The sequence below is a fragment of the Alosa sapidissima genome, chromosome 16 (genome assembly GCF_018492685.1).
Source record: "Alosa sapidissima isolate fAloSap1 chromosome 16, fAloSap1.pri, whole genome shotgun sequence".
Classification (NCBI taxonomy): Eukaryota; Metazoa; Chordata; class Actinopteri; order Clupeiformes; family Clupeidae; genus Alosa; species Alosa sapidissima.
In genome coordinates this window covers 12,602,288-12,629,940 of record NC_055972.1, presented here as the reverse complement: position 1 = coordinate 12,629,940, position 27,653 = coordinate 12,602,288, and the positions used below count along the sequence as shown (strand labels likewise).

At 44.0% G+C, this 27,653-nt stretch overlaps 2 protein-coding genes across 3 annotated transcripts in view; one reads left to right on the top strand and one right to left on the bottom strand.

The window, feature by feature from the left end:
- btaf1 (BTAF1 RNA polymerase II, B-TFIID transcription factor-associated) overlaps positions 1-8,444 on the top strand; it is a 31,790-nt gene extending 23,346 nt beyond the window's left edge. Inside the window, exons 28-39 of one of the 2 annotated variants that reach the window (XM_042065750.1) lie at positions 15-136; positions 307-474; positions 815-892; positions 1,003-1,132; positions 2,604-2,745; positions 3,219-3,349; positions 3,850-3,975; positions 4,416-4,568; positions 4,928-5,139; positions 5,673-5,832; positions 5,972-6,142; positions 7,451-8,444. In XM_042065750.1, the coding sequence (XP_041921684.1) occupies positions 15-136; positions 307-474; positions 815-892; positions 1,003-1,132; positions 2,604-2,745; positions 3,219-3,349; positions 3,850-3,975; positions 4,416-4,568; positions 4,928-5,139; positions 5,673-5,832; positions 5,972-6,142; positions 7,451-7,591 (1,734 nt within the window). In that variant the 3' untranslated portion in view covers positions 7,592-8,444. Of the gene's footprint in view, positions 1-14; positions 137-306; positions 475-814; positions 893-1,002; positions 1,133-2,603; positions 2,746-3,218; positions 3,350-3,849; positions 3,976-4,415; positions 4,569-4,927; positions 5,140-5,672; positions 5,833-5,971; positions 6,143-7,441 lie in introns of both variants that reach the window. The other variant, XM_042065749.1, reaches the window with a different exon arrangement.
- Positions 8,445-10,592: 2,148 nt separating this feature from the next.
- Positions 10,593-27,653, bottom strand: part of cpeb3 (cytoplasmic polyadenylation element binding protein 3) — a 43,894-nt gene continuing 26,833 nt past the window's right edge. The window contains 5 exon segments of the mRNA XM_042065752.1: positions 10,593-16,571; positions 17,897-18,078; positions 18,560-18,674; positions 18,761-18,879; positions 27,001-27,090. Coding sequence (XP_041921686.1) covers positions 16,344-16,571; positions 17,897-18,078; positions 18,560-18,674; positions 18,761-18,879; positions 27,001-27,090 — 734 coding nt within the window. The 3' untranslated portion in view covers positions 10,593-16,343.

Here is a 27,653-nt window from a genome sequence, read left to right as displayed (position 1 = left end):
TGGCTGCCCTCCAGGATGGAGTAAACTGGCTGTCCTTCCTGAACAAGTACAAGCTGCACGGCATCTTGTGTGATGACATGGGTCTCGGGAAGACCCTCCAGTCTATCTGCATTCTGTCTGGAGACCACTACCTCAGGTAACACTGACTGCTCTGGTCATTATTTATTTGCTATGGTATTTATGGTTTACACTGTCCGCAGCGTAGCTGCACATAGATAATTTGCAACATAATTATAGTCGCTAACCAGACTTGGTGATTTGATTCCAAGGAATTGATTGTGTGTGTGTGTGTGTGTGTGTGTGTAGGGCGCAGGAGTATGCCAAGACTAAGGCTGCTGACTGTGCCCCGATGCCATCGCTGGTGGTGTGCCCCCCGACGCTGACTGGCCACTGGGTGGACGAGGTGGGCAAGTTCTGCACTAGAGAGTATCTGAACCCACTGCACTACACTGGACCTCCTACAGAGAGAGCTCGGTCAGTACCAAGCCCTAAACACTCACCCACCCAGTAGCACTAACTAAACCACAGAGGAGATTCGTGTAACATTTCATAGAGATGAGTTAGAGTTGCCGTGGTTTGTTTCTTTTGCGAGTTTCACTGTAGTGAAGTCTGTGCTCTACAGTAGATTACAACATTTCAGAGATTAGGGCAAACCCAAGATGTCTCTTTAGACATTGATATGTGTCTTGCTCTGCTTTTACTCACCGTCTGGTAGACTGCTGTTGCGGTTTTGAAATCAGCCTACTAGGAAATACAGATTGGATCTTCATCTTCTATCGAAGGTTAGATGTGAATGACTGTATGCTCTCTGCAGGTTACAGCATCAGGTGAAGAAGCACAACCTCATAGTAGCTTCTTATGATGTCGTGAGGAATGACATCGATTTTTTTAGGTAACGTCACTGATTTGCTTTGTTTTATCCCCAACCTTTTGTTCATAATTTCAGTTTATGATTTAACTGTTTATTACTAGTATGCTACAGACAAGTGTTCTCTTTTGCAGGAATATAAAGTTTAATTATTGTATCCTCGATGAGGGCCATGTTATTAAGAATGGAAAGACCAAGCTTTCCAAGGCCATCAAGCAGATAGCTGCCAACTTCCGTGTCATCCTGTCGGGAACGCCCATCCAGGTGAGGAAACATTTCCTCCTCTCTGGAACCTGACTGAGTGAATAGATAAGCCCTGTTTATATGGAGACTTTAATAAATCTGATTAATGGAGTAATGGCTCAATCAGAATAAAAATGCCTCATGTAAACACCTCAACGGATCGGATTCAACCCGATCCGACTAAATTTCCAATCGGATCGAGAAAGGTGGTGTACTCCGTTCTGATAAGCTGATCGATTGAGAGATTCACCCATGTAAAGTTGGAGTACATTTTCTTCTTTCTGTGCCGCTGTTCCTTATGTGGTACTAATGGACAGTGACGTAAACAAATGAGTTTCCATGGCAGCAATACAACTAGGAGCTTTTAAATGATTAAATGCTTGTTCCATGTAAACACAGATTAATCGGTTTATTTAGTGTTCATGTGAACAGTTCCGTTGAAATCTTTTTTTATTTGAATATGATTGAAAATGACGTCCATGAAAACGCGTCCAGTGAATAGTTTCAGGTTTATATTAGGCAAACTATTAAGTGCTGTGGACACCGGTGCCGACATAAGTGCGCTGCACTCCGCTTTCGACATTCGTTGAATAACGATAGTTATTTATTTGAAGTGGTCCTGTTGAAGTTACTCTGTAGTAGAAGCTGCCCTGAGTTAAATAAAACTATCGACTTAACCTGCATTCAATTATCATTCAAAAATGTGCTTTCAATTAATTACATCAGTTCTAATATACAGTGACTAGAAACCCCATGGGAGAAATCTCTTGGCCAGTCCCATCATACTTCAAACTGACCCATCCCCATCCCTGCAACTTGTTATATCCCTGTTAATAGAAAGCAACATGTTGCCTCAGCTGTGGGAGATTAATGTTGATTGTGGAGCGTCAGAGCTGAAGGGCATGGATTTCCTTTGCGGTGCTTCTCAGGCCTTTCTGACGAGTAATTAAAGGAGCTGATCCCTTTGAGCTTCAGACCGCCCACGCTCTTTGTTCACAACTCCAGATCAATACCCTTAACTTTCATTAAGCCCCAATAATGATTCCCTTTTCCAGTCGGCACGCCAATGGAGGTCATTGACATTCTGTGAGCTTCAAAGAAGAGGGGGGGGAGACTGTTGGCATCTTGTCAAACTCTTGCTAAGTCATCATGATGTAGATTTTGACGTAGCACTGAAATCAGCCTAGGCCTAAGTTAGGCCTTTGAACCAAACTTTTCCTGGTTTGTTCATTGAAGTTGCGAATGAGATGTTTACTGGATGTTAGGAACCTTAATTAAAAAAATGTGACTTTGATTTCAGACTTGCCATAGATGGTCTTTGAAAAGTGTGTAGTTTAAGTTCCTCTTTTTGTTAATGTTGATATGTCTTCCTAGTATGTCGAACATGATCCATTGAAACCATGCACAGGGTATTTAATTATCCGTATACATTTTAGCAGGATGGTTTTGTCCACTGTTTTCAACTGTTACTTTGCTCTCCTGGTTCTCATAGAACAACGTTCTGGAGCTTTGGTCGCTCTTCGACTTCCTTATGCCCGGTTTCCTGGGCACAGAGCGCCAGTTTGCTGCCCGCTACGGAAAGCCCATCCTGGCCAGCCGAGACGCCAAAAGCTCGTCTCGGGAGCAGGAGGCAGGTGAGCTGGATGGAGAAATACTTAATTTATCCTCACTCAAATAAAGGCATCTGTAGCTTACACACACACACACCAGGACTCCACAGCCTCTCTGAGGTACCATTTATTTTTCACCCTATAGTGCCAAGATGGCCTCTGTGGGTTGAAATTATGGAGTAATGATCTTCTGCGTGGTGTCGACGTTGTTGTTTATGTTGCATTATTTGTGCAAATAGGACCGAATTGAATGTCTCTAGGGGTGCTTGCTGTTAAGAATCTGGAGAAATTGCTGTGTGACTAAAACCAAATCATTAAGTTCTCGAACCGTATCAAGATTTATTTCTCATTATGTACTAGGTCATTATAGCTAGACTGACATCAGGTTAGAGCAGCCTAGCATCTCCATGTACATCCTAACTCAGTCACACACTCATAGGAAGTGGAGCGAATGTGAGGTAAAGGATCTATGGCTGACCACTCTGCTTTGTCTCCAGGGGTACTGGCCATGGAGGCTCTGCATCGGCAGGTGCTGCCCTTCCTCCTGAGGAGGATGAAGGAGGACGTGCTGCAAGACCTCCCGCCCAAGATCATCCAGGACTACTACTGCAACCTCAGCCCCCTACAGGTACCGTACACATTCCCAGCGCATGCTCACTCATATGTAGAGCTGTGGGGTTTTGTCATGCGCCGTTGAGAATGTGTACGACTGTGTTATGGTCACATGTAGCGTGCAGATTTTGTTCTACATTTGTGCACTAAGTGGGCGGAAAGCCCCCTATGAGAAGAGATGCCAGTAATCAGATACATCTGCCGGTGGGTGAAGGAGTTGGATGAAGCTTCTCCTGCTGAAAGTTGGCCTCCATCATTTTCAGGGTGGAGCTCTTGATAAATGCGCTATTATAGCAGAGGTCTCATGATCCCATGCTGCAGTATTAACCTTCACAGCCTGGACCTGATTAGACAGCATCTTAATGGGAATTGAGCTTTTTTTCCCCCAGTAAGGGACTTTAAGAGTTCAACAAGTGTCTTTCATTACAAAATAAAAACAGCAGGAACTTCCTGTACTGCCTTTGTTTGACTGAGTGTGTCGGTTACTGACTCATGCTCTCACTTTCTGCTCTTCAGATCCAGCTGTACGAGGACTTTGCCAAGTCCAGGGCTAAGGTGAGCGTGGACGACACCATCTCCACCGGCTCGGTGCACGAGGAGGAGGACAAGCCCAAGCTGAAGGCCACGGGACACGTCTTCCAGGTCAGTCCACCCCAGACGTTGATGTGGCGTCTTGAATGTTGAAGGGGACAGTTTAGGCATTTTAAGAGACCCAGACAGGTTAAACCTGATCACTGAAAGTGTCATGATTCCTCGCTTCAACACTAGCTGATGGTGTATCAGGGGCCTGCTGCCTTGTGTTGTATGGAATTGTAGGAGTGCATGAGGTAGTTATGGCCACTAAGGGAGGAACTAAGAATGCTGGGAATTGAAAAAGTTTGCAACAAGTAGAAAAGAGAGCACTGTTGCCTGCAATGCTCTTACCTTAATATACCTTAATATCCATTTCACCAAAAAAGGGATGGAAAAAGTCAGATGAGATGATGTCCGGCTTGCCCTTTTAGTCGGCGAGTTTAACATGGAGTGAAACCTGTGTGTGTGTGTGAAGCCCAATGAACCTGACTCGCCTCCGTGTGTTGCAGGCGCTGCAGTACCTGCGTAAGCTGTGTAACCACCCGGCGCTGGTCCTGACGCCGCAGCACCCTGAGCACAAGCGCATCAGCGAGCAGCTGGCCTTCCAGAGCTCCAGCCTCCGCGACATCCAGCACGCGCCCAAACTCTCCGCCCTCAAACAGGTCCGTCACAGCCCACTCTCAGGACCTCAGAGCCTCCTGTCCCCCCCTGCACCCCCACGCTCCCCCTCCATCACCAATGACCAACACCTCACACCCTCTCCTGTTCTGACAGATTTGTTTCTCTCTTCAGTCTCGGGTCATTCTCTCCACTCTCCACTTTGTTTCCGTCTTGTTTTTCCATCTTGTTCACCCTCACACACTCCAGACATTTTCTATCTGTGTGATGTTTATGTCTAACTACCGATATGAATATTATGCAGCAAGGTCATTTACAGGTTCTCATCTCTCTCCCTCCCCTCTCTCCCTCTCTCCCTCTCTCTCTCGCTCTCTCTCTCTCTCGCTCTCGTCTCCTCCTGCAGCTGCTGGTGGACTGTGGTCTGGGCGGAGCAGGTGGAGCGGAGGGGGCCACTGAGGCGGTGGTGGCGCAGCACCGCGTGCTCATCTTCTGCCAGCTGAAGAGCATGCTGGACATCGTGGAGCAGGACCTGCTCAAGCCACAGCTGCCCAACGTCACCTACATGCGGCTGGACGGCAGTGTGCCCGCCGGACAGCGCCACTCTATCGTCTCCAGGTACGGGCCACGCCCAGTTACTGCATTGCCCAGTGGTTTCATACAGATGGCCGGAATACCTCATATGTGAACATAGGCCCATTTTCTTTTATATTAATTTGATTTTATACATGTAACAGAAATTGCTTATATCAGTAGATACATTAACCTTTACATTTACAGTCCTACTAACTCAGGCTAGATATTCACATTCTGTTACTGTTACATAGGTCTCTTTTCATGTTCTAAATGACCCTTTTATTAATAGTACAGTTAAGGAAAAAAAGGTTAAGTTTAAGTGCTGCATGGACAGAGACGCACTCGCACACACCCACACTCGCACACACTCGCACACACCCACACTCGCGCACACACCCACACACATTAACGGAGGGCTTTATAACCCTTACTTTGACATGAGCCTCCATATGAGCGCTAAAACTAACACCAGGGCCACAGTGGGGACCAGAGTTTTCACTCTCCCACAGACGTGCCACTTGTTGCCTCACACACACACACACACACCCATCCGCTCTCCTCATCTTGTTTCTCAGGTTCAACAACGATCCGTCCATAGACGTGCTGCTGCTCACCACTCACGTGGGCGGCCTGGGATTGAACTTGACCGGTGCCGACACGGTGGTGTTTGTTGAGCACGACTGGAACCCCATGAGGGACCTGCAGGCCATGGACCGCGCCCACAGGATAGGACAGGTACGGCAACCCAGCAGGGACAAATTAGGGTGGGGGTGGCCTCTGTGACGCGTGTTAAAACAACTCGAAAACTAGACTTGGTGTTTTTTTAAAATGTTTAAACCGGTGACTAACTGTGTGAATGCAATTGCCGCCACAGAAACGTGTGGTGAACGTGTATCGGCTGATAACGAGAGGCACGCTGGAGGAGAAGATTATGGGCCTGCAGAAGTTCAAGATGAGCATCGCCAACACGGTCATCAGCCAGGAGAACGCCAGTCTCCAGAGCATGGGCACAGACCAGCTCCTCAACCTCTTCACTCTAGACAAGGTCAGTTCATACACTCAGGCTACATGCGGCTGGTCACTCAGGCTCCATGTCCACAAGACCACACCACACCCACAGAAAAGCACTTAATGCGTCATTATGTTACATGTACACACATGAATGTGGTTATGGATGGATGTTTTTTTATGTGTACACTCGTGCACTGTTGAAAATGTATCTCCACATTGTCATGTACACTACATTCACTGTTCTAAATTCAGTGATGCGGGTCATTTTCCTACCTACTTTCCACTCGCATGCATTCTCAGTGACCTACACGCCCACTTAGGGATTCTTCTAGTAATAAATAATTGATCAGCCTTCGTCATCTCCCACCCACTTTCAACCCATTCATCAGCCCACTCCTACAACTACACCATCTCTGAGGTCTGGCTAACTGTTCCGTGTGTGTGTTCTCTGTGTGTGTGTGTTCTCTGTGTGTGTGTGTGTTCTCTGTGTGTGTGTGTGTTCTCTGTGTGTGTGTGTTCTCTGTGTGTGTGTGTTCTCTGTGTGTGTGTGTGTTCTCTGTGTGTGTGTTCTCTGTGTGTGTGTGTGTTCTCTGTGTGTGTGTGTGTTCTCTGTGTGTGTGTGTGTGTGTTCTCTGTGTGTGTGTGTGTGTGTTCTCTGTGTGTGTGTGTGTGTGTTCTCTGTGTGTGTGTGTGTGTGTTCTCTGTGTGTGTGTGTGTGTGTTCTCTGTGTGTGTGTGTGTGTGTTCTCTGTGTGTGTGTGTGTGTGTTCTCTGTGTGTGTGTGTGTGTGTTCTCTGTGTGTGTGTGTGTGTGTTCTCTGTGTGTGTGTGTGTGTTCTCTGTGTGTGTGTGTGCGTGTGTGTTCTCTGTGTGTGTGTGTGCTCGCGTGTGTGTGTGCACGTGCGCTCTCTGCGTGTGTGTGTGTGTGTGTGCGCGTGCGCTCGCTCTCTCTGTGTGTGTGTGCGCGTGCGCTCTCTCTGTGTGTGTGTGTGTGTGCGCGTGCGCTCTCTCTCTGTGTGTGTGTGTGTGTGCGCGTGCGCTCTCTCTCTGTGTGTGTGTGTGTGTGCGCGTGCGCTCTCTCTCTGTGTGTGTGTGTGCGCGTGCGCTCTCTCTCTGTGTGTGTGTGTGTGTGTGTGTGTGCGCGTGCGCTCTCTCTGTGTGTGTGTGTGTGTGTGTGTGTGTGTGTGTGTGTGCGCGTGCGCTCTCTCTGTGTGTGTGTGTGTGTGTGTGTGTGCGCGTGCGTGCGCTCTCTCTCTGTCTGTGTGTGTGTGTGTGTGTGTGTGTGTGTGTGTGTGTGCGCGTGCGCTCTCTCTCTCTGTGTGTGTGTGTGTGGAGGACGAGAAGGCCGAGAGGAGTGAGCCGTCGTCTTCTAGCTCGGAGAAGGCATCCATGAAGGCTGTGCTGGACGGCCTGGGAGACCTGTGGGACCAGCAGCAGTATGACACCGAGTACAACCTGGACAGCTTCATGCACTCGCTTCAGTAACCCGAGCCCCATCCCCACTGCGGACAGTGTTACAACCTTACCCCCCTACCCTCCAACAGTCAACATGGCTTCATGTACTCTCCTGGGGGTGTGTGTGTGTGTGTGTGTGTGTGTTTGTATGCGTGCATGTTTGTATGTGTGGAACAATTTAAGATTACACACCGTTCCTTCCCTACCTCTCCAAACAGTTCTGAAAACACACACACACACTCCACAGACTGGGTGGAGGAAGCATGAGTAGGTTTTCTAAATTAGGAAAGAATTGCCTTGAATCACTGACTTCCAGTTCACAGACAAAGCACACAGTAGCCTGATAGGCCCACTTTTTGGGCTGTAGATTTGGGTGTAACGCGCTTGATAAGTTGGACATTGGACATGTGTGTACTGTGTACTGAAGGCACGTTATTGGAGTTGACTGGAAGGAGGGAGTGGAGACACCTGGCTAAAATGACCTTGAGGCCACAAGGTGGCGCCCTATCAGGAGACTCTGTATGCAGTCCCCCCTTACCAGGACTGGTCACTTACCCACCCTGGGTCACTGTTGGTTTTTTTAATTGCTGCTCTGTGTGCTCCAATGAAAGACTTTATGCCCAGACATCCACTGCATGGCTGCAAAGGGGCTTCTTCTCGCCCAGTCGCAAGCCTCCTGTAAAATTGCACTGCGGAGGGCTTCCAGGACACGCCCCCCCCCCCCCGACGATTCCTCCACCCACACCACCTTCACCAGACTTTTGTAAAATGAACTGACTTAAGACCACAACAGAATCTAAATCTACAAACAGACTTGTACATATTTCTTTAATTTGCCTTTGTAAAAGCTGATAGAATGGTAATAAATTCTACTGAGCTGTGATTGCTGTTTAATTGGTCACAGAGAGGTGGATGAATGTTGGCTCTCTGAGTCTCAGACATTCATATATTCTTTCAGACAGTCAATTAACCGTTTTCCTTGCAGGTACGTCAAAATGCCCAAGTATGAATGACCAAGCAGTTGTATGTTCTCATTTACATAAGTCCTTTGGAAATGCAGTTCTCCTTCAATATCCTCCATATTCACACTTTGTCTTTTGTGCTAAAGTACCATATTGAAGGGCAGAGAGGTTGCCTTACCTAGACAGCAGCACTTGTTTTTCATGAATTCAGGCCCTCATGGTAAGCACATAATGAAAGACATCACTCTTAGATCTGTGGCCTTGTAGTGAGCAGCAGATGTGACCTTTCCTTACCCCTGAGGTGACCTACAGTTAACCTCTCTATATCTTCCACAGTGTCAATCCGCATGCTGCTCAGAATATTACTTACCCTTTGAGCAGTTTCGCCCACTTACTATCGTCCCAACCTAGCTCTGTTGAGGCTGCTGCCGCCGCTGCCTTGGATCATCCCTGTCTTCTGTAATGGGATGATCCAAATGTTAAGTTGTATTTGGAGATTCTTAAAATAGCATGCCTATCGGTAGAATAGCGAGAGGGCAAACCTTTCTGTACTGATGAGAGGATTTTCAGATTTTCTAATATGCTATTCAGTCATGTGGTGCAGCTTGAATATGTTGCACTAGCGAAGCCAAAGCCGATGCAGTAGAAGGGTCATATATTTAGCACATATCCCTGTTTTGAAACTGCATTGACTGTAGAGGCTGTATATTTGAGCCAGGGATGGATTACTGCACGGGCCTACCAGGCCCAGGGGGCCCTGAAGCCCAAGCCTTTGCATGGAATCATTGCCTCAATATCAACAAATCAGGATGTAGGCTATGAATCTGATTGAATTTAGTATTGGCCATCCCCAAAATGCACCAGAATACAGGAAATCACATCAAACAAATGAAACATTTTCTGGGGGAGGACCCCCAAACCCCCCCTCCCACATATACGACAATAAGTGGGGGACCCTTAATACATCTGGGCCCAGGGGCCCGAAAGTTCATAATCCGCCCATGATTTGAACGCACTAGTTTACAGCGTCAGACATTAGAAGGAGAGCTGCATCTGTCAGAAATTATTTATGGAGGCGGCTTTTGTGAGTCCTCATCTGTCTCTCACACCACCATCACAATGAGCCCTGGAAAAATGAATAATTGAATCACTCTTTGAATTGAATGAACAGTACCTGATGTCATGTTTTACTGTCGTAAGGATAAGACTCCTTCAATGAAGTTATGCTCTGTCGAGGACACAGTGGTGAGTGGGATCCATATCATGGGAATATACATAGAGCGACATCACTTGTATGTGTGCGTAACATGTTATGCTACTGCATAACTTTAAGTGTGTGTTCTAAGCTTGGTTACACTAAGCCTGTGCACTTGTTTTGTAAAGGCATTGTGTAATATGCAACCTAGGTTTTGCATCCAGCCATGAAGCAGTGAAATGTACAGAAAGAGATCATAGAAGCAGAGAGGACCGAAAGCCTTGGGAGCAGCGGAGTCAAGTGTTTTGAATGGGTTTTGAATACAGGGCAAACAAGAGGAGAAACATCCTCCGTTCAAAATGTACTATTTGTGCCTTTGTCCTCATCCTGGAACTGCAGAGTGGTGGTTCCAAAGTTACTTTTAATGTGCTTCTCAGCTGCAGGTACATGCAACCCTTGTCAGCACATATCGGCCTCTACCAAACTCAAAATGGTTCATCAAGGGAAGCCTGCAACTAAATATGTCTGGAATTGGGAAGCCTGTGTAGGTTCTCTGGAAGACTGGTTTTCTTGATCGGAGAGGTTAACCTAAGAGAACTTACAGGGTCAGGTAGAAATATGAGTGAGTGCTTTGCAGAGAGGTGTTATTAATTTGGCAATAGTTAAACTACCAGGACACAGGCAGAAGTGAAGGAAACTCAACCATGCAAAAGAAGACGAAACGTTTCACTGCGTCATACAACTACATTTAATAAGATTTTGCTTATTAGTACAGAAAAGGGGGAGGGGGGAACTCATGAAGGTGGGAACTACAAACTTTGAAGCAAGTAGAAAGCATTAGCAGCATTGCACTCCATGTTTTGTTTTTTTGTGTTTTTTTTCTTCTATCACAGTTTTACTGCAACTTCAGACAAGCATAGGTCCAGGTTAACAATCTCAAAGCCGTGTCAAGATAGAACCAGTTATGTCACTTAAATTAAAAAGATAAATAAGAAAAAAAAAATACATCTTAAAAAAGATACATTTATAAGTAGTGGTTAGTTTAAGAACACAGCTAGGAAGTAGCAGTTTGTCAACCTTCTTAGATTTTCTTTTTTTTTTTTTTTCTGAAATCACAACATGATTGAGCGGGCTATAGGCTGCCCAGAGAGAACGTCCATGGAACAGAAGTGTATACATACTACCCAAATATAGTGTTACATGAAATATATAGACATTTATAGAGAAAATGAGATGGCCACCTTCACCAAACACATGGCTTTTTTGTTGGTTTTCTTCACATTTTTCCCTTTTTTCTTGATTTTTTTTCCTTTTTTGCCCCCCACCAAACTTTTGTGACGCCTTCAGTCATTCAGTTATCACTTGTTAGGGTATAAAATGGTTGCAAAAATTGGATTCATAAAACAAATGAATAAACAGATCAATACTTGGTGGTATGACAATAATACTGGCCCTTGGGGAAGGGGTGGTGGGGACCATGATGTTAGTACTAGATGTGGGTTAGTGAAGGACCTCCTGTCCAAATGTCCAAGGGGGCAAGCTAGATAGGATGTTATCCAATGACTCAGAGGGAGGCCACACGAGAAGGAGATGCCAGAACCTCTCTGGGACCTTCAAGTGATAGCTGAGATTCTATCCATTTCTATCAAAACTACTGGCAGTCTTCTCCCAGCAGTTTGAAAAAAAGCAGCCAGAGTACTGTAAATTTCCAATATATTGCATGATGTGAGACATATTTTGGTGGTCGTGCAGTAATGCCATAGTCATGGAATGGCTATGCTGTACAACACGGTCTTAAGATACACCAAATTACTGTTTGTGAGTAGCGCTAATACATTCAAGCTAAGTTACAATCACACTAGCCTTCAAGGCTGGAACACCAGAGGGCAACTTTAGATGAAACAAGAGAAAATGTGAATATATATGGGGTCAGAGAAAATTCCAGAAATTGTTTTGACATCTCCTAAGGCCTGTTGTAAGAGGTTTCGTTTTTTGTTGGTGGTTGTACTTAACTATATTAAGTTGGGTGGCATGGACAGCAGAAGAGGCAGCATCAGTAGATTGATCAGTAATGTTGTCTGCCTTGCACATTCTGCTAATGTATTTTATTGGCCATTCATTCATTACAAAGCCAAATCATGTACATTACAAACCATCTTGGTTTTGAGGTGTTTTTTTTCTTCTTCTTGTAGTTAAGATCATTTTCACACTAATGTCAGCAATATCAGCAAGGTAACACATAAAGCTTTGCATTTCAAAAATCTAGACACTTTAGTAACAATATTACAAAGGTTTTCAGCTTCAAAAAATAAAATGAACAAAGAAAAAATAAACCTTTTTAAGAATTATCATAAAATTAATTTATTCCAAGTAAAAATACAAAATAATATTAATGACATTGACCAGATATGAAAGTCTCCCCCAGAAATAGCTATATTAATGGTTGAGAAATAAGTCTGTAAAGAAAATACGAAATAAAAATGAAAAATATGTAAATATGTTTTAATTATTTTCTTTTTTGCAAAAATCTCTAAAAATAATGAAAAATTTCTCAGTACAAAGGCTACATTACTACTGGAAGGTACTAGCATGTAGAGTAGGTAAATACACAGTAGAAAATGATTTTAGTGAATCACAATGCTTGCAATGAAAATAAATTTGCAATAAAGATTTATGCCTCTTTTTCTTTTTTTTATCTTCTTTTTTACAAACAGTACAAACAGTATTGCACATTACAACAAAGAAGGTTCTTAGCCTTAAAAAAATGGGTCTAATTCAAGTCTTGCGTGAACAGAAGGCCACCACTCCTTTGATGCACCTTGGGGGCTTTCGATCAAGTTACAGTTTAAACACTTTTGTATCTTTTGTAGTTTTATAAAATAACATTCTTTTCTCACTCCCTCCACCTTTCGTCAAAGACCCCCCCCCCCCCCTCTCTCTATCTCTCAAAGGTCTCTGTCTTTATTAGTGATTTCAGCTTACTATATCTGGGTTTAAGATGCTTTTACAAAATCAACCAAAAAAGTGAAAGAAAAAAACAAACAAAAGAGAGCACAATAGTTTTAAAAATAATAATAAAAAATAATTTCTTAAAAAAAAGCAGAAGATCTCTTTCACAATTCTGGTCAGAGTAGTAAATGATTGATTATAAATATACAAAATAAGGGAACATCTCTTCAGTTGCCTATCCTCAGCACCTGATGGACTAATTTTTTTCTGTTCTTGGGTTCTAATAGGCAGGGACTGCTTCTCTACTTGTATCACCATGTTAGGTGATTACTCCAGTGAGGGGACTGGTTCTCCTTTAGCTCGATAATAAGGTAGACTCTGTACTTCAGCTAACTACGTCATTATATTAAAGTTATAAAGCTCTAACTCCTTCAGTATATATATTTTTTTATTTTCTCCAAAAATAAAATTAAAAATAAAAGCAAATAAGCATGACAAAAATAAAATTAACCATCTGTTAAATCATTTTTCTTGCAGAATTAAATTAATATATACTTTTTTATCTGAATAAACTTACTTAGAAAATATCAATTTCTCTCCTATTATATTTCAAAATTGAGGTATTGCAAAAGATCATGTCAGTCAGAAAGCACACGTATCACTTTTATTCTCTTTCTCGTTCTCTCTTAAAAAAAATATAACTGACTGTCCAAAACTGTCCAGATAGAAAGAGTAGTGCATAACAAAGGTGTTTCATCGAGAATGAACCAACATAGAAAACCCATCTGGGTGGAGAAAGAAAGATCACAAAAACACCCAGAATTCACTTTCATAGGGATAATTATTACTCATGGTTAGCCTCTTTAAAGTTTTTTTCCTCATTAAACAACAAAAAATAGTTTTCTTTATTTAAGCTTCCTGAAACCAAAATGAATATAAAGGCTCACCCTAAGCCTGACAGCCTGTGACCAAAAGCAAAAAGACTGCAGGGGTTTAGCGGTTAACCAAGGGTTCACAACACTAGGAGAGGATGGAACAGGACTCACATTCTGCATCTACTGCCCTGGGTATTGTCCTCAGAACAGCTTCAAAAAAAGTTTAAAAAAAAATAAAAAATAAAATCACACCCTCCACACAACTCGACCAATCTCCTTCTCAGCAACCAGAACTGCTCTTCTCAGCCACTGCATCCTGTAACTACCCAACGTGGTCAACCCTAGACCCCCAAATATATTTCAGCCTTTTGCCTAGTGAACGATGAAAAAAGAAAAAAATCAAAAAAAAAAAAAAAGTCCACCTTTCTAGCAGGTCGTTTATTCTATACTTCAAGCTTTGCAGGAAAGAATCTGGATATAAATGCACACAAGGTTCTGGCAATGTTGTAGCACTGCCAAAGCCACGGTGTTAAAACATTATGTGCAGGCTGAGAGCTCATAATCTTAACCACCCACTTTTATCTCCACAGTTTCTTTTTCTTCTTTAGAGCCAGTGTTCTTTTTTAAACAAAATGAAATCCTCTTTTTTCCTCCCAAAATGCATCTGCTTGCATCTGCTAGGCAGGTCATCAAACAAGTGGCCCAACACAGTATCAGCCTGTTGTGGTAGTGTGTTGGTGGTTTAAATGTTAGACAAGTGAGCTCTTTGGTTGTTTTTTTGTTTTTTGTTTTTCTCGGGGGAGGGGGAGGGGGAGGGGAGGGGCGATGATCACATATTGTGTTAATGGAGGAAGGAGACTGACAGTCAATCTCATCTCCTGTGTGTGTGTGTGTGTGTGTGTGTGTGTGTGTGTGTGTGTGTGTGTGTGTGTAACTATTAGAAAAGTACTGGAAAAGTGTGCGTGTATACTAAAGTGTGTGCACAGGTCTCTTGTTTGAGTAAAGGAGAACTAACTAGGGAGAGACATGTTTGAGAGTGTTTGTGTGGTGTAAGTGTGTACGTGCATAAGCTTGGACATACAGTATGTATACATACACTGGTTATGAAGTTTCACAGGACTTCTATGTCGGACATCAAAAACAGTTAAAGCGAATCACAGTTCTAGGCATACTCAGACCTAACTACATACTGTATAAAAAATTGCACAATTATATTAACAATCACTGCAAAAAGTACTTCACCTATCATAGACAGTTGTTTTGAAAGTATATCCTAATACATCTAATTTTTTTATTTTCTTAACTGTAATTATTGATTAATCAGGTTTTGTCATGCTCACCATACAGCCAGCGAGCCAATATCAAAAGGGGTTTACTGAAGGGTCGTATTACAATTTTCATACCTTTTTTAGCATTTCAATGAACTTCCCCCTGTCGTGTCCAGTTCCGTGCTCAAAAAAAAAAAAAAAAAAGTCTTATGTCTATATCTGGTGTTGTGCAAAAGAAGTGAGCCGCGCTGAATAGTAGACATGATACTGAAAACTCTATTGCATGCAGCAACCTGATTGAGATAAACATGCAGTTAGGGGCGATGTCACTCTCCACCCCCAACTCTGGGCCCAAGTGATTAGTTCAGAGGGGACCGCATCCCACCCTGTCTCATGCCAGCATCTCGTCTGTTTAAAATAAAAATAAAAATATTTTAAAAAATCAAGTGTCTTCACTGGGACTATATTCAACACCCTAGGCCTGAATAGAGTACTAATGTAATGTGTCTGCCTCACATCATGGATTTAGCAGCAAAAGCTATTGCAGAATTACATTTACATAACACTAAAAATGAATATCTTGTTAAAAAAACAAAACAAACAAAAAAACAAACAAAGGGCAAAGACAAAATTTAAAACAAAGAGGGGGAAGGGAGGAAAAGTATCTGATTGCCTGTATGAGGTATTGACATTTAAAAAAAATGGAGGTCCAATATAAGGTTTGTTATTCTAATTAGGGTATTTTGAACCATACTACTGAGTATCGGATAGCTGTCAATTTTGCTACATTTTTGCCACCTACTTAAGTTTTTTTTTTTTTTTTTACATATTAGTTTGCTTATACCTTTGGTCATTTTTAATAGGGGCAATCTTCTACCTTTTCTGAAAATAAGTGCATGCTCTTTTCACACAAAAAATTAATTATCTCTACATGAATAGATAGATATAAAAACAAAAAATATAAGATTTATAAATATTCATGTGTAATTTCACTCAATCTTTTTTTTGAAAGTGGGTCACAGCAACCCCAGACCTACCCAGCGAGACGGGTTGGGGGGGGGGGGGGGGGCGCAATGTTGAAAAGACATGGTGAACGGGTCTGAAGTATTGACTAACATGAGTGTGGTCTGACATGCAAAAGTGCAATTTCTGAGCGGTCACTAGTCTTATTTTTTAATAATCTGCTTAGTTCTTATTTTTTTTTTTATCTATTACAAACCAAACACTGGACAAAATTTTAAGAGCATTGAAACTGCATTATTTCTTTAAAAAAATGGAACCAAAACAAACAAAAAAAGTTTTTTTTTAAAGGATTTTAAAAAGACCCATGTATTCGTGGTTGTTGATTTTGTGGTTATGATGGAGGAGGTTGGTAGAGGCGAATAGGGTGCTGAGCGAGTGGGTCAATGGGTTGGACACTGGAGGGGACAGAAGTGGGGGTGGTTTGCTGGGGTGGGTGGGATGATGGGGCATCTAGCTGGGCTCCGGGGCAATGGGGGGGCAGGTCTGTCTCTAACGACCCCCCCCCACCCATCAGCTCCAGCGAAAGGACACGTGGCGAGGCCGGTCGCCCCCCTCCTTGACCAGGGGCTTGTGAAACTCACGGCCGGCGCGCGAGTGGATGCTCGCCCAGCAGTACTCGCAGTAGTACTGGAGGCAAGTGACGTTGGCACAGAAGAAGGGGGCGAACTTGCCTCCGCAGCGCGCCCCCTGGCACTCGTCACACATCTGGTCGTCCAGGACGTAGGGCTTCACCTCCACCTGTGGGGGCGGGGGAGTGGAAGGTTATTCAAGAAGATATAGGTGGATGTCTTCGAATTCAGAGCATGTGTATTAAAGAATACTTTAGATTTTATTGACCATTAAAATTGGGGTAGATGCAGAACTACACTTACAGTGATCTATTATTTGTCAAAATGTATAATTTCTTTATGATGCATTGTTTTTTTTTTATTCAGGGTAATTTCCCCTTTCAGGTTGGATTTTCCTCATTGTTTTCATTGTGAGATTAAGATAAATCTCTGAAACATTATTCTATTATTCTTCTCTTTACTTTACTTACTTAACTTTACTAGGGGTGCCAACAAATGTGAAGGATGCTGTAGTTAAAGCATGTTGTTTCCAGACACATGAAGATAGACTCAGTCTTTGCCCAACAAGTCCAAAATAACACTCCATTCAAATCTTGTATGTAAATATGTTAAAAAAATATATAATTCCATCCTCACATAATGTTCCAATTAAGCAGATATGTAAAAATGGCCACCGTCATGGGTAAATGTTATACACAGCTGGCCAAATGTAATTAAGCTGTGCTTGACATACAAAATTATAGTTTACAGGGGAACCAGGGAGACCCTGCTGCACAAAGGGCCAAAAGAGTAGACTGGGACTGCAGACCCCAAAAGACACAGTCTAGCAAAACTGGGATATGACCCCTAGGTCACCACATGGATCATTGTGCACTCACACATGCACAAACACTCACACACACACTGTAAGACTGGACTCACAGGGGCCAAGATGAACAATAGAGGCCCTTGGCCCAGCGGGACGGTTCTGATGACAGACTCGGCAGCCTTCGCGGACTTGGTCGTCTTTCAGCTTCACGCAATGGGATAACACACCGAAAATAGCCAGCTAACTTGAATGGGGATCCAGTGAGCAAAAGGCAGATACCTATAATTACTGTAGCTAGCTAGCGTCTGCTAACTTCAAATGGCTGTCAGCTCTCCAGAGCGCAATGGTTTCCCTGGTGGGTTGACCATGGCGCAGGGTTTCCATACATATTGTTAGTTGCAATGATTGGCCTCTGGACCGCCACCGAGCGACTACTGCCAAGGCACATCTTAAAAATACATGCGTGCAGAGACTCTGTATAGCACTAAACTATCTAGCTGCCTACTAGTCATCAGCGTGCTATTTCCTCATACTAGTTTGTGGATAGAGCCATCATATTTTTGGAATACATGCTTTGGAATACATGCTTAATATGATGGGGGAAAAAAAACATATCCCCTACATTGTAAGACAGAATCATGTTTTAACATTGCGTATGATTTGGCTTTGCTTTTGAGAGCACTCACCCGCTTGTCAATGTCATTGTGCTGCAGCTGGACGAATCGGGCGCTGATTGCAGCGATGTAGCTCTGCTGATTGGAGAAGGCCACACGGCCTGCCCCTTTGGGGTACTTCAGCTCCGGGTCAGTGTCAATACCAGCGTAACACACACCTCCATACAGCCTATCCATGATCATAGCCAATTCCACTAGGGGAGAAAAACAAACAGATGTAATGACATGTATACGCAGATATGTATGCCTGCAATATCCATTTTAAAATAACTTGTGCAAATCTAAACTGTTTTGCCAGGTTGAACCTGTGTGAGATTAAGGTAGGGATCACATTGACCAGTGGCAAGCGGCATATTTTGTATTGTTCGCTATAGTTCGGCAGAGGAACAGTTATTTTGAACATTGAACTTGCCTCAACTTCCAAAGCGTAACGTGAGGCGCATCAATTGTCAAGTTAGGCAACATAACGTAGAAGGCTGTGTAACTTAGGAATGAGATATAACTTTTTAAATTACTATGGTTTGAGTGTTGGGTTATGCGTATTGCTGCCGCTTCATTATTACCAACGTGATCCCCGCCTTAGTCACTGAACACCTTATCCAAAGCCTCAGATTGGGGTATCCCAAACCACCCTCCCTGCCCAAAGGTAACCCTATCCTTTCCCCAAACCCCCACCTGCACGAAGAGGTCGTGGGACCCCGCCAACAAAAATGGTTTTCCGAGGGTCAAGTGGCTGTGATCCGTCCATCACATAGTCACTGTCGCTCAGGTTCCAGGGGCGGATTTGGACCTGGGAGATGGGAGAGCTTCAGTGCCATTGCTCAGTCAGCAAAAACACATAGCTGTAAAAAAAATAAAAAGGGTTGTTTTTCTCACCGGTTTGTCTTTGATGGTGGGACTGGAGACACACAGGTAGAGCTTCTGGTCCTCCTCAATGCAGGCATCGATCAGGGCCTGAACTGAAGACTCCTCCTGGAAGAGCAGGAAGGCATAACCTGGAAAAGCAGACAGGAGGAGAATATACATATTTAAAAAGGTGAAATGCCCTTTATTTTATCTCTTGCTTTGCATTTGGAATTCCTTCCGCATTCAACAGCTATTAGTGAGGGTGTGTTTGTGCACATGTCTATCCACCCAAAAGTATATCAGATAGGGAGGGATTATACCTTTGCTTAGAAGCACAAAAGGAGCCCAACTGGACAGTGTAATAAATTAACTTGATGTAGATTTCAACCACGCACAACAGCTGGGCCACACCCTGTCAATGGTAAGATCGCATCACCGGTCATAGTCTTTTAGGTCACAAGATCACTTCTCGATTAATGTGGTGGTGTTAAAGCAGGTTGAGGTGTGGCAATACTTTAGATTTAAAGACTGAAGTATACTGCATCACACACACACACACAGACAGACCCACTCACACACACACCCGGACGCAGTAGGGGAGAGCTGAGCAGAGTGCTGACCGTCAGCTGAGGAGACTGCGTTTAGCAGCTGGCTCTCGGTCACCGCGGCGCAGTAGTAGAAACGGAAAGCACTGGAATGCGCAACGATCATGCTTTACTTTCAGCATTCCAGAGTGGAAGACACACAGGGGGGGCTGACTCAGCAAATGCTGGAGGAGAGTCCTGTTGCGGTGAGTGAGTGAAGAACAAACTCGCTCTCCCCTCAATAGTCAAAGTGAGTGGGAGATGGTGATAAAAGAGATAATAAAAAAAAAAGGATCCAGAGCCAGGCAGAAAAGAAAACTACTACAACAACGACGACAACAACAACAAACTGACTGAGAGCAGCGTGCTCAGTGGACCTGGGGCCACTCCAATATGTGGCTGTTTAAGGTCACAGTAATCAATCATTCCAGCATAGACACACACACACCAAACAGCTACTTGTTTACACAAAACTCGTCCTTTCAACAAGCAAGAGCCCATACGGGAGAAGGACTCCAGTTACTTTCAAACTGACAAAGCAAGATTTATAGAGTTCTGATGGCTCAATCCCTACGCACTGTAAATCTCAACAAAAGTATGACCAATGTCAAGACTTTACAGTTCTGCCTGCCTGTGCACCTGCTTGTTCATAAACTTCACTACACACCATCCACAAGTCACTTCACAGGAGACCAAGCCATCATCCACAGCCAACAACATTTGGAAGAGTGAATAACAGGGCCCGTTCTGGACAGAACTCAGAGGCATAAAAGACCACTATTTCCCTCTTCCATCTAGCCTACGGCTTCCATGCCAACAGCACCTCTGTTTGGGCCAGGCAGGAGTGGAGATGGCTGGGTCTGTTTTAGTGACTGGGTTCCATGTTTGGGAGAGGATGAGAAAGCCAGACATGAGCTCTCAGCCTGCTGGAGTATACCACCATCATATATATTTATATAAAGTATTTGTCAGTTCTAAGATCATGTGGTGTATCACTTAGATCCCGTGTGTGTGTGTGTGTGTGTGTGTGTGTGTGTGTGTGTGTGTGTGTGTGTGAGTGTGTGTGTGTGTGAGTGAGAGTGAGAGTGAGTGTGTGTAAGAGTAGACAGACACACACGGGCCTGCAGCACTGGCTCCACTAACATGCTGCAGTGAGAATGACTCAGGGATTTGAGCCAAAAGAGAGGCAGAGACAGAAAGTTAGGTACACAGTGTTCTGAGAGACTGCAAGAGAGTGAAAGAGAAAGGAGTGGGGGAGAGAGAGAGAGATAGAGAGAGAGAGAGAGAGAGAAATGAGACAGTCACACAAATGAGAAATCTTTGGGAAGAGAGAAGTGAATATGGCACTTCATGTGACCGACTGCCGTTAAGTAAAAAATAAAGTTGGACTCCTTAAGGTTAGGACAGCACGCTCTCGAAAAGCACAGAACCCTTTTTATCTCATCTTCACCTAAGGAGCCAGGACTATTAAAAGAAATCTGTTACATAACAGATGAACTGTCCTGAGTCCTTCTAAAAAGCATTTTGGCTAAAGATTAGTTGCAGAAGAATAGTGCAAGTGGGCTTTTCCATGTGACTGTTTTGACTAGTTTACGCTTTCCCGTGTGACTAGTGATTCCCGTAGGCTTTCACATTGGCCAATAGCACAGCAACACACACAGTGGGATACAGAGGGGACAGGGGGGTTGGAATAACCAGAGCATGTGTATTTGTGCACGAGAGAGAGAGAGAGAGAGAGAGAGAGAGAGAGAGAGAGAGAGAGAGAGAGAGAGAGAGGGAGAGAGAGGGAGAGAGAGAGAGAAATATCCGCAGTGGCTCGTGCCTGAGATTTGCAGTAGTTTACTGCTGAGTAGCACCCTGGGAGGAGAACAAGGAAATGAACAAACACATGCAACACACAGAGCAGCATTTTCCTCTCCAACAGTCCCCACCCCCCCACACCGGCCTGAGGTAACCATTAACCTCACGCACACATAAACAGCAGGCTGTGGATGGCCCACTACCTCAAGGCCTCCCTGCCTGAACTCCCTGGCAGCACGATCAGCGCTTATCGGGCGTCAGATAAACAGCCCTCGGCACAGTTAAGAGAGAGCTCACCAGCAGTGACACCGATAAGAGGCGGCAATAAGTAGCCGTTATTGATGTAAAAATGCTTTTAATACAACAAGAGCATTCCGCACAAGGAAATGACATCATGCTGTGATATGGGCTAATAAGTGATGCGTGATTGTTTGTTGTGGAGGAGTTCAAGGTCATGAATGAGTTTTTTTTTTTTTAAACTGTGTGCCTAGAGAGAGGCATGGAATTTGCCACATCATTTCTTTATTTTATATCGAAATTCAGGTCCTATATGTATGCATGTATGTATGCATGTATGTGTGTATGTGTATCCTTGTTCTGTAAAAAAGAATAATTCTGAAAAAAGAATAATGCATCCTGTTTTTTTTTGCTGTCTTTTTACTGGCATGTGCACACAGCATATTTACTCCATTTATATAATATATATATATATATATATATATATATATCAGTGTTTCCCCTAGAATTTTTTCCAGCAGCGGTGCTATTACTTAGCTTTCTTTTACATTATTGGTTAAAAATGATAGAAGAAAAATGAAATGGCACAACCCAGAAAAAGATTATTTACAATTTATTTAAATTTGTCTTAATGGCAAAGGCCACACCCAATCTGCGAGCACTTAATTTTTCTGGGCTTTTCAAAGAACATCTCTAAGGCTCTTTGGTAATTGAATTGAATTGTTGGGGGGCCATTAATGCTGACACGCATGCACGTAGCCAGATGCTCTCCTTGTAGTCCATTTCTCAGTCCCAAAACAACAAACCCACGTATAAAAAAGTAAATACTCACTTTTCTTCTACATCATTCCCACAGTTACCATACAACTCACTCACAATTAACTCGAAAAGGACCTAGGCTACTTGATTGAAGTGCGACCGTTCGTCTCACCGTCAAGAGAACGCTGAAGTTATGAGAACACGTCTTTCTGATAAGAGAATGTAGGCTCCTATGTCTAATGCCGCAAACGTAGAAAAGGTCTGTTTGTGATAGCCTATTATAGCTAAGTGGACAGAATTTAGGCTATACGTATATGCCAACATATGCTCATATTTCCTTTAACTATCAGAAAGTTTAAACAGGCCTAGACTGTGTTCGCCTAGCTTTCCCATGCAAACATTACATGTAGCCCTACGCTAACGTTACAAGTCTAGGCTACAATTTACGTTAAGACCATACACCTTGTAGCACATTGGTTTACTCTATTGCATTACTTACGTTTTAATAATTTGTCGTTGAATGTTGATGGAGGCTCATCTTTGGGAAATCAGCTCTCTGGATAAAATTGTCAGCCGGAGCAAGAGTTCTCAGAGTTGACGACACCGGACGTAAATCCAATCAGCAGAAAGAACTGCATCACAACAGTATAGGCTAAATCGCAACAAACTTTTTTCCCCCCATGTTAAATTCATTTCGGTAATCATGAATTGGTTTCTTATATTTGATGTAGGCTAGGAGAGGAGGATGCATGTTTCACATTAGTGTCAATGTGTCAAAGCAGGCTTTGGATCAGAGGAATTGCTCAAGCTTAACATATGGCATAGGCTACAAGCGAATTCACGGCATACAAACAGCTTCGTGATGAAATATAACTAATATCATTTTTTATTCAAGGCCTATAAGTAGGCTATTTATTGTGTAACCTACAAGTGAACGATGACACCATGGGCTACACTGTGGCGGAGCAAGACCCCATCAGTCGGATAGCTAAACAATGTAACCGTGTTCAGAACGTAGGCTAGCCATATGGGCTGCAGACTTGTCTTTGGGCTTGTAATCACCTGACACATCATGCCGCATATATGTCCTGAATAATGAGAGGCTAAGTGCGGATTTGATGCACTTAACTTACTCAAGACTTTCAGAAAACAATTTCGAGATGACGTTGGCCGTTGTGCTTTTACAGTGTGTTAAGTGAATCTGGTGATATTATGTTGCAGCGGCGCTGAAAATCCAGCGGCGGCGCTGCGCCGCTGTTAAATACACTGTAGGGGAAACACTGTGTATATATATATATATATATATATATATATATATATATATATATATATATATATATATATATATATATATATAGTATACATCTGAAGTTTCCTTGCAGGCTTAGCTGTTGCCAAAACAGAAGGCAAAGCACCCGTGGACCAGCAGGTCAGTGTCTGGGCTTTGAGGGAATGGGAGTAAATCACTGCCTCCAGTCCAGACCTCCCAGGACCAGAGGAGTGGACAGAAGACTATCCATCTGAGTCATTCCCACAGTGCTACTGAGAGCAAGCATCCATCTTCTCTTTCCAATCCGGAGCTGAGACGGAGACACCTTCATACCAGCTACGATAAATCCTGAGCGAGTGAGCGAAGGATTGAGGGAGGGAGGGAGGGACCGAGAGCAGGAGGGAGAGAGGGAACAAAAACAAGACTCACACTGCTTCACTCACGAGGCTGAGCAGTGAGAGAGTGTGGGAAGAGAAACAAACACGTATTCCGCTAAAGCAAACAGCCAGGCCAAGTCATTAAGCCGCTGTTTAAAAGAAGCGACGACATCACCCACTGCAAATACAAAAAAGAGGACAATAAAAAAAAAAAAAAACTCCCCTCACTTCCTCCTTCCCCCGCCAAGCTCTTGACTTCCACAAGCTCTTCCAACCAAAATAATCAGCTGGACAGTGTCCCTAACCCACGTCAGTGCGGTCTGTAACTGAAAGCAGATGTATAGTCATGCCACTACTAACAAAATAAGCTCTGTCCAGTACCGTCCTCCAGTGATATCTGCTAATGGTGGAATCCAGTGAGGATGGACAATGCACTGTATCCTAACTGATCCAGACGCACACTGGCCTTGTGGTAATCAGTGGGGCAGCTGTAGCCTACTGGTTAGCGCTTCGGACTTGTAACCGGAGGGTTGCCAGTTCGAACCCCGACCAGTAGGCACGACTGAAGTCTGCCCTTGAGCAAGGCACCTAACCCCTCACTGCTCCCCGAGCGCCGCTGTTGTAGCAGGCAGCTCACTGCGCCGGGAGTGTTCACTGTGTGCTGAGTGTGTTTCACTAATTCACGGATTGGGATAAATGCAGAGACCAAATTTCCCCTCACGGGATCAAAAGAGTATATATAGTTACTTATACTTATCAAATCTGGCTGGTAACACATGCAGCACTGCACATCCCGGGTTAGCGCAAAACACAGATGTTTGCCCCTGGACACTGAAGAGGATTTCGACAGGGATATGACTTTGTTACGTGGCCCACATCCATCCACACGCACACGCACAGCAGTGATTTTCAATTAAATGATGAATCCAAATTACCTGATACCTGCTAAAGAATTAAAATACACACTAATACTAAATCCCATGCTCACACTCAAACTTCATGGGATAGAAAACAATCTGCAAATCACCTGCTAAATGGCTAAACATCAAGGGTATGGTTTCAGCTTTGTCCTAACCAAAAAGCCAACCATTGAAACCTAGTGAATTATTAGGCTGAATACATGGAAACCGCCCTGCTAAGGTTTCAATTTAAATGTGAAATCAGTCTGGGAGAGATGGGACAAACAAAAACCCACAACTGGAGAAAGTGTATGACCAGTGTCTGTGCTACTGAGTGGCACTGAGGCCCTGGAACTGGACAGTGCACAAGCCGAGGATATGGGAGGGGAGGTGAGGAGAGCAGAGTACACCCTGTGCGTGCTGCTGAAGGGCCGAGAGCCACTGAGTGAGTCACACAGAGCAGCAGCAGGGGCTTTCATAAACGCACCGAGACACATAACTCCCCGCTGGTGTGCCCGGCCACTGCCAGGCGAGCATGGAATAAGAGCATCATCTTCCATTCGCTAAGCTCCGGCCAGTCGTTACTTTCTTTCTTTTCCTCCTTTTTTAAAAAAATAAAAAATAAATAAATAAAATAATAACGATGGAGATTGATGGCAACTTAACAGGGGTCCCACATCTGCTGCTTACAGTGGTTACAGAATAGGGAATGAGGAAACCACATGCACAGTACGGAAACACACACACATGAGTATCTGACATGTTCTCCTTGTATACAACAATTATATGAATAATATGAATGTAATGCTTGATCCTTTCAAGCGATGAGACTGTTTAACTACATGAACGGGAATGAAGGGCTACCATGGGTCCCCCCATATTAGGCTCTATGGAGGCTGCAGCTACAAAGAGACTAGATGAAGGTGTGCATCTCCTCTCAGCTTAACCCCTGCTCCAAATGCTTTCCTTAAAAGGAGACCTGGGCTTTCTCTCCTAAACAAAAAGTCTATTTTAACATCCCAAGTTTTTGTGTGTGTGTGTGTGTGTGTGTGTGTGTGTGTGTGTGTGTGTGTGAGAGAGAGAGAGAGAGAATTTTAACATCCCAAGTTTTTGTGTGTGTGTGTGTGTGTGTGTGTGTGTGTGTGTGTGTGTGTGTGTGTGTGTGTGTGTGTGTGTGTGTGTGTGTGTGTGTGTGTGTGTGTGTGTGTGTGTGTGTGAGTGAGTGAGTGAGTGAGTGAGTGAGTGAGAGAGAGAGAGAGCGCGCGAGAGAGCGAGAAAGAGAGAGAGCGAGAGAGAGATGAGACAGAGAGATGAGACAGACAGATGAGACAGAGAGATGAGACAGAGAGATGAGACAGAGAGATGAGACAGAGAGATGAGACAGAGAGATGAGAGCATAAAGATGCTCAGACAAAGGGTGAGTGAAAGAGCAAGAAAGAGGGAACAGCGTAACTAGAAATGATTTTTTTTTTTCATTCCTCCTCCAGATGCAATGCATTACCATCTGCCTGAAGAATGTCAGCTATTTCCAGGCAGACCTTAATAGCTTCCCTACTCTGACGCATGGATGGCTGCCGCCGAGGCTTCTGGGAATGACGCAGCGCCTGACCCTGCCTCAGTGCTCGCATCACCTGCCCAAAAGACACTGTGACATCCCTCCCCACAGGCGTCTTCACCGATCTGACAAACACTTTCCAGTCCAGGCAAACATGATTTCAACCAACACAATTCAATTACACACACAAACACCAATGCACACACGAGCACATAATAACGCACACCAGTCTGTATCCATCTGCACAACATGCCCTGGGCACATTATATGATGAGGGGGGCAAACAAAAGTACTCTGCAGGGGCCGTTCACTTCCCGCACCAGTTAATATCCCCACAGCTCGGCGCACAAAGCACTCTAGCTGGGACGCTGGGGAAATAATCTCACCAGGGGAGAGAGAGAGAGAGAGAGAGAGAGAGAGAGAGAGAGAGAGAGAGAGAGAGAGAGAGAGAGAGAGAGAGAGAGAGAGAGAGAGAGAGAGAGAGAGAGAGATGGAGGAAAAAAGAAAAAAATAATATTTTTTTGGAGGAGAGAGGGGGATGTGAAGTTGGCCTCTGCCTCCAAATCCTCATCTCATTAAAGTGAAGTGGAGGGATTGGCTCTAGCACTCACAGCAGGAGTATGTGTGTGTGCTTGTGTCTCGAACAACCTCACAGCAACCCAATCCGGCACGCCGGGGCCCAAGCACAGGGCCCTGAGCGGCGGCCTAGTGTTATTATCTTCTAAGGGTCGGACAGGAGACAGCTGGGAGCCCTATTGGCGTTAGTGTTCCCCGCGGCGATTAGCGTACCTTTGGGTGGAAAGTAGGATTTGCTCTCGGCTTTGTGTGGCCAGTCCACCACTAGGTGTCCGTAGCGACGGAAACTGTTGGTAATCTCATCTGCAGGGAGAGAAAGAGAGAAAGAGAGGGAGAGAAAGAGAAAGAGAGAGAAAAGAGAGAGAGAGAGAGAGAGAGAGAGAGAGAGAGAGAGAGAGAGAGAGAGAGAGAGGAGAGAGAGAGAGGAGAGAGAAAAATAGACATTAAATTAGATCAGACAGGCTGAAAAGGATTTTTTGTCTTAAAAGACCTGACATCATTGACTGGTCCGAGCTGCAGTTGTGTGTGTGGTCACACGTCTGGTATGCGCTGGAGGAGGGATAGGCGCTGCTGGCTGACACTGGCTGGTGGCTGTTTAACACTCGCTGTTATTACTGCACTCATTGTGCTTGTGGCCTCATGATGCTGCCATCAGGCCAAGGGCTGTTATAAAACCAGCCTTTTGTGTGTGTGTGTGTGTGTGTGTGTGTGTGTGTGTGTGTGTGTGTGTGTGTGTGTGTGTGTAAGAGGACTGTGGAAGATGAAATGTACACTGGTGTGTGTATGTGTCCAAGAGGATCATGGAGGATGAACAGTAGACTATAGTGTATGTGTTTGTATTTGTATTTGTATTAGTATTTGTGTGT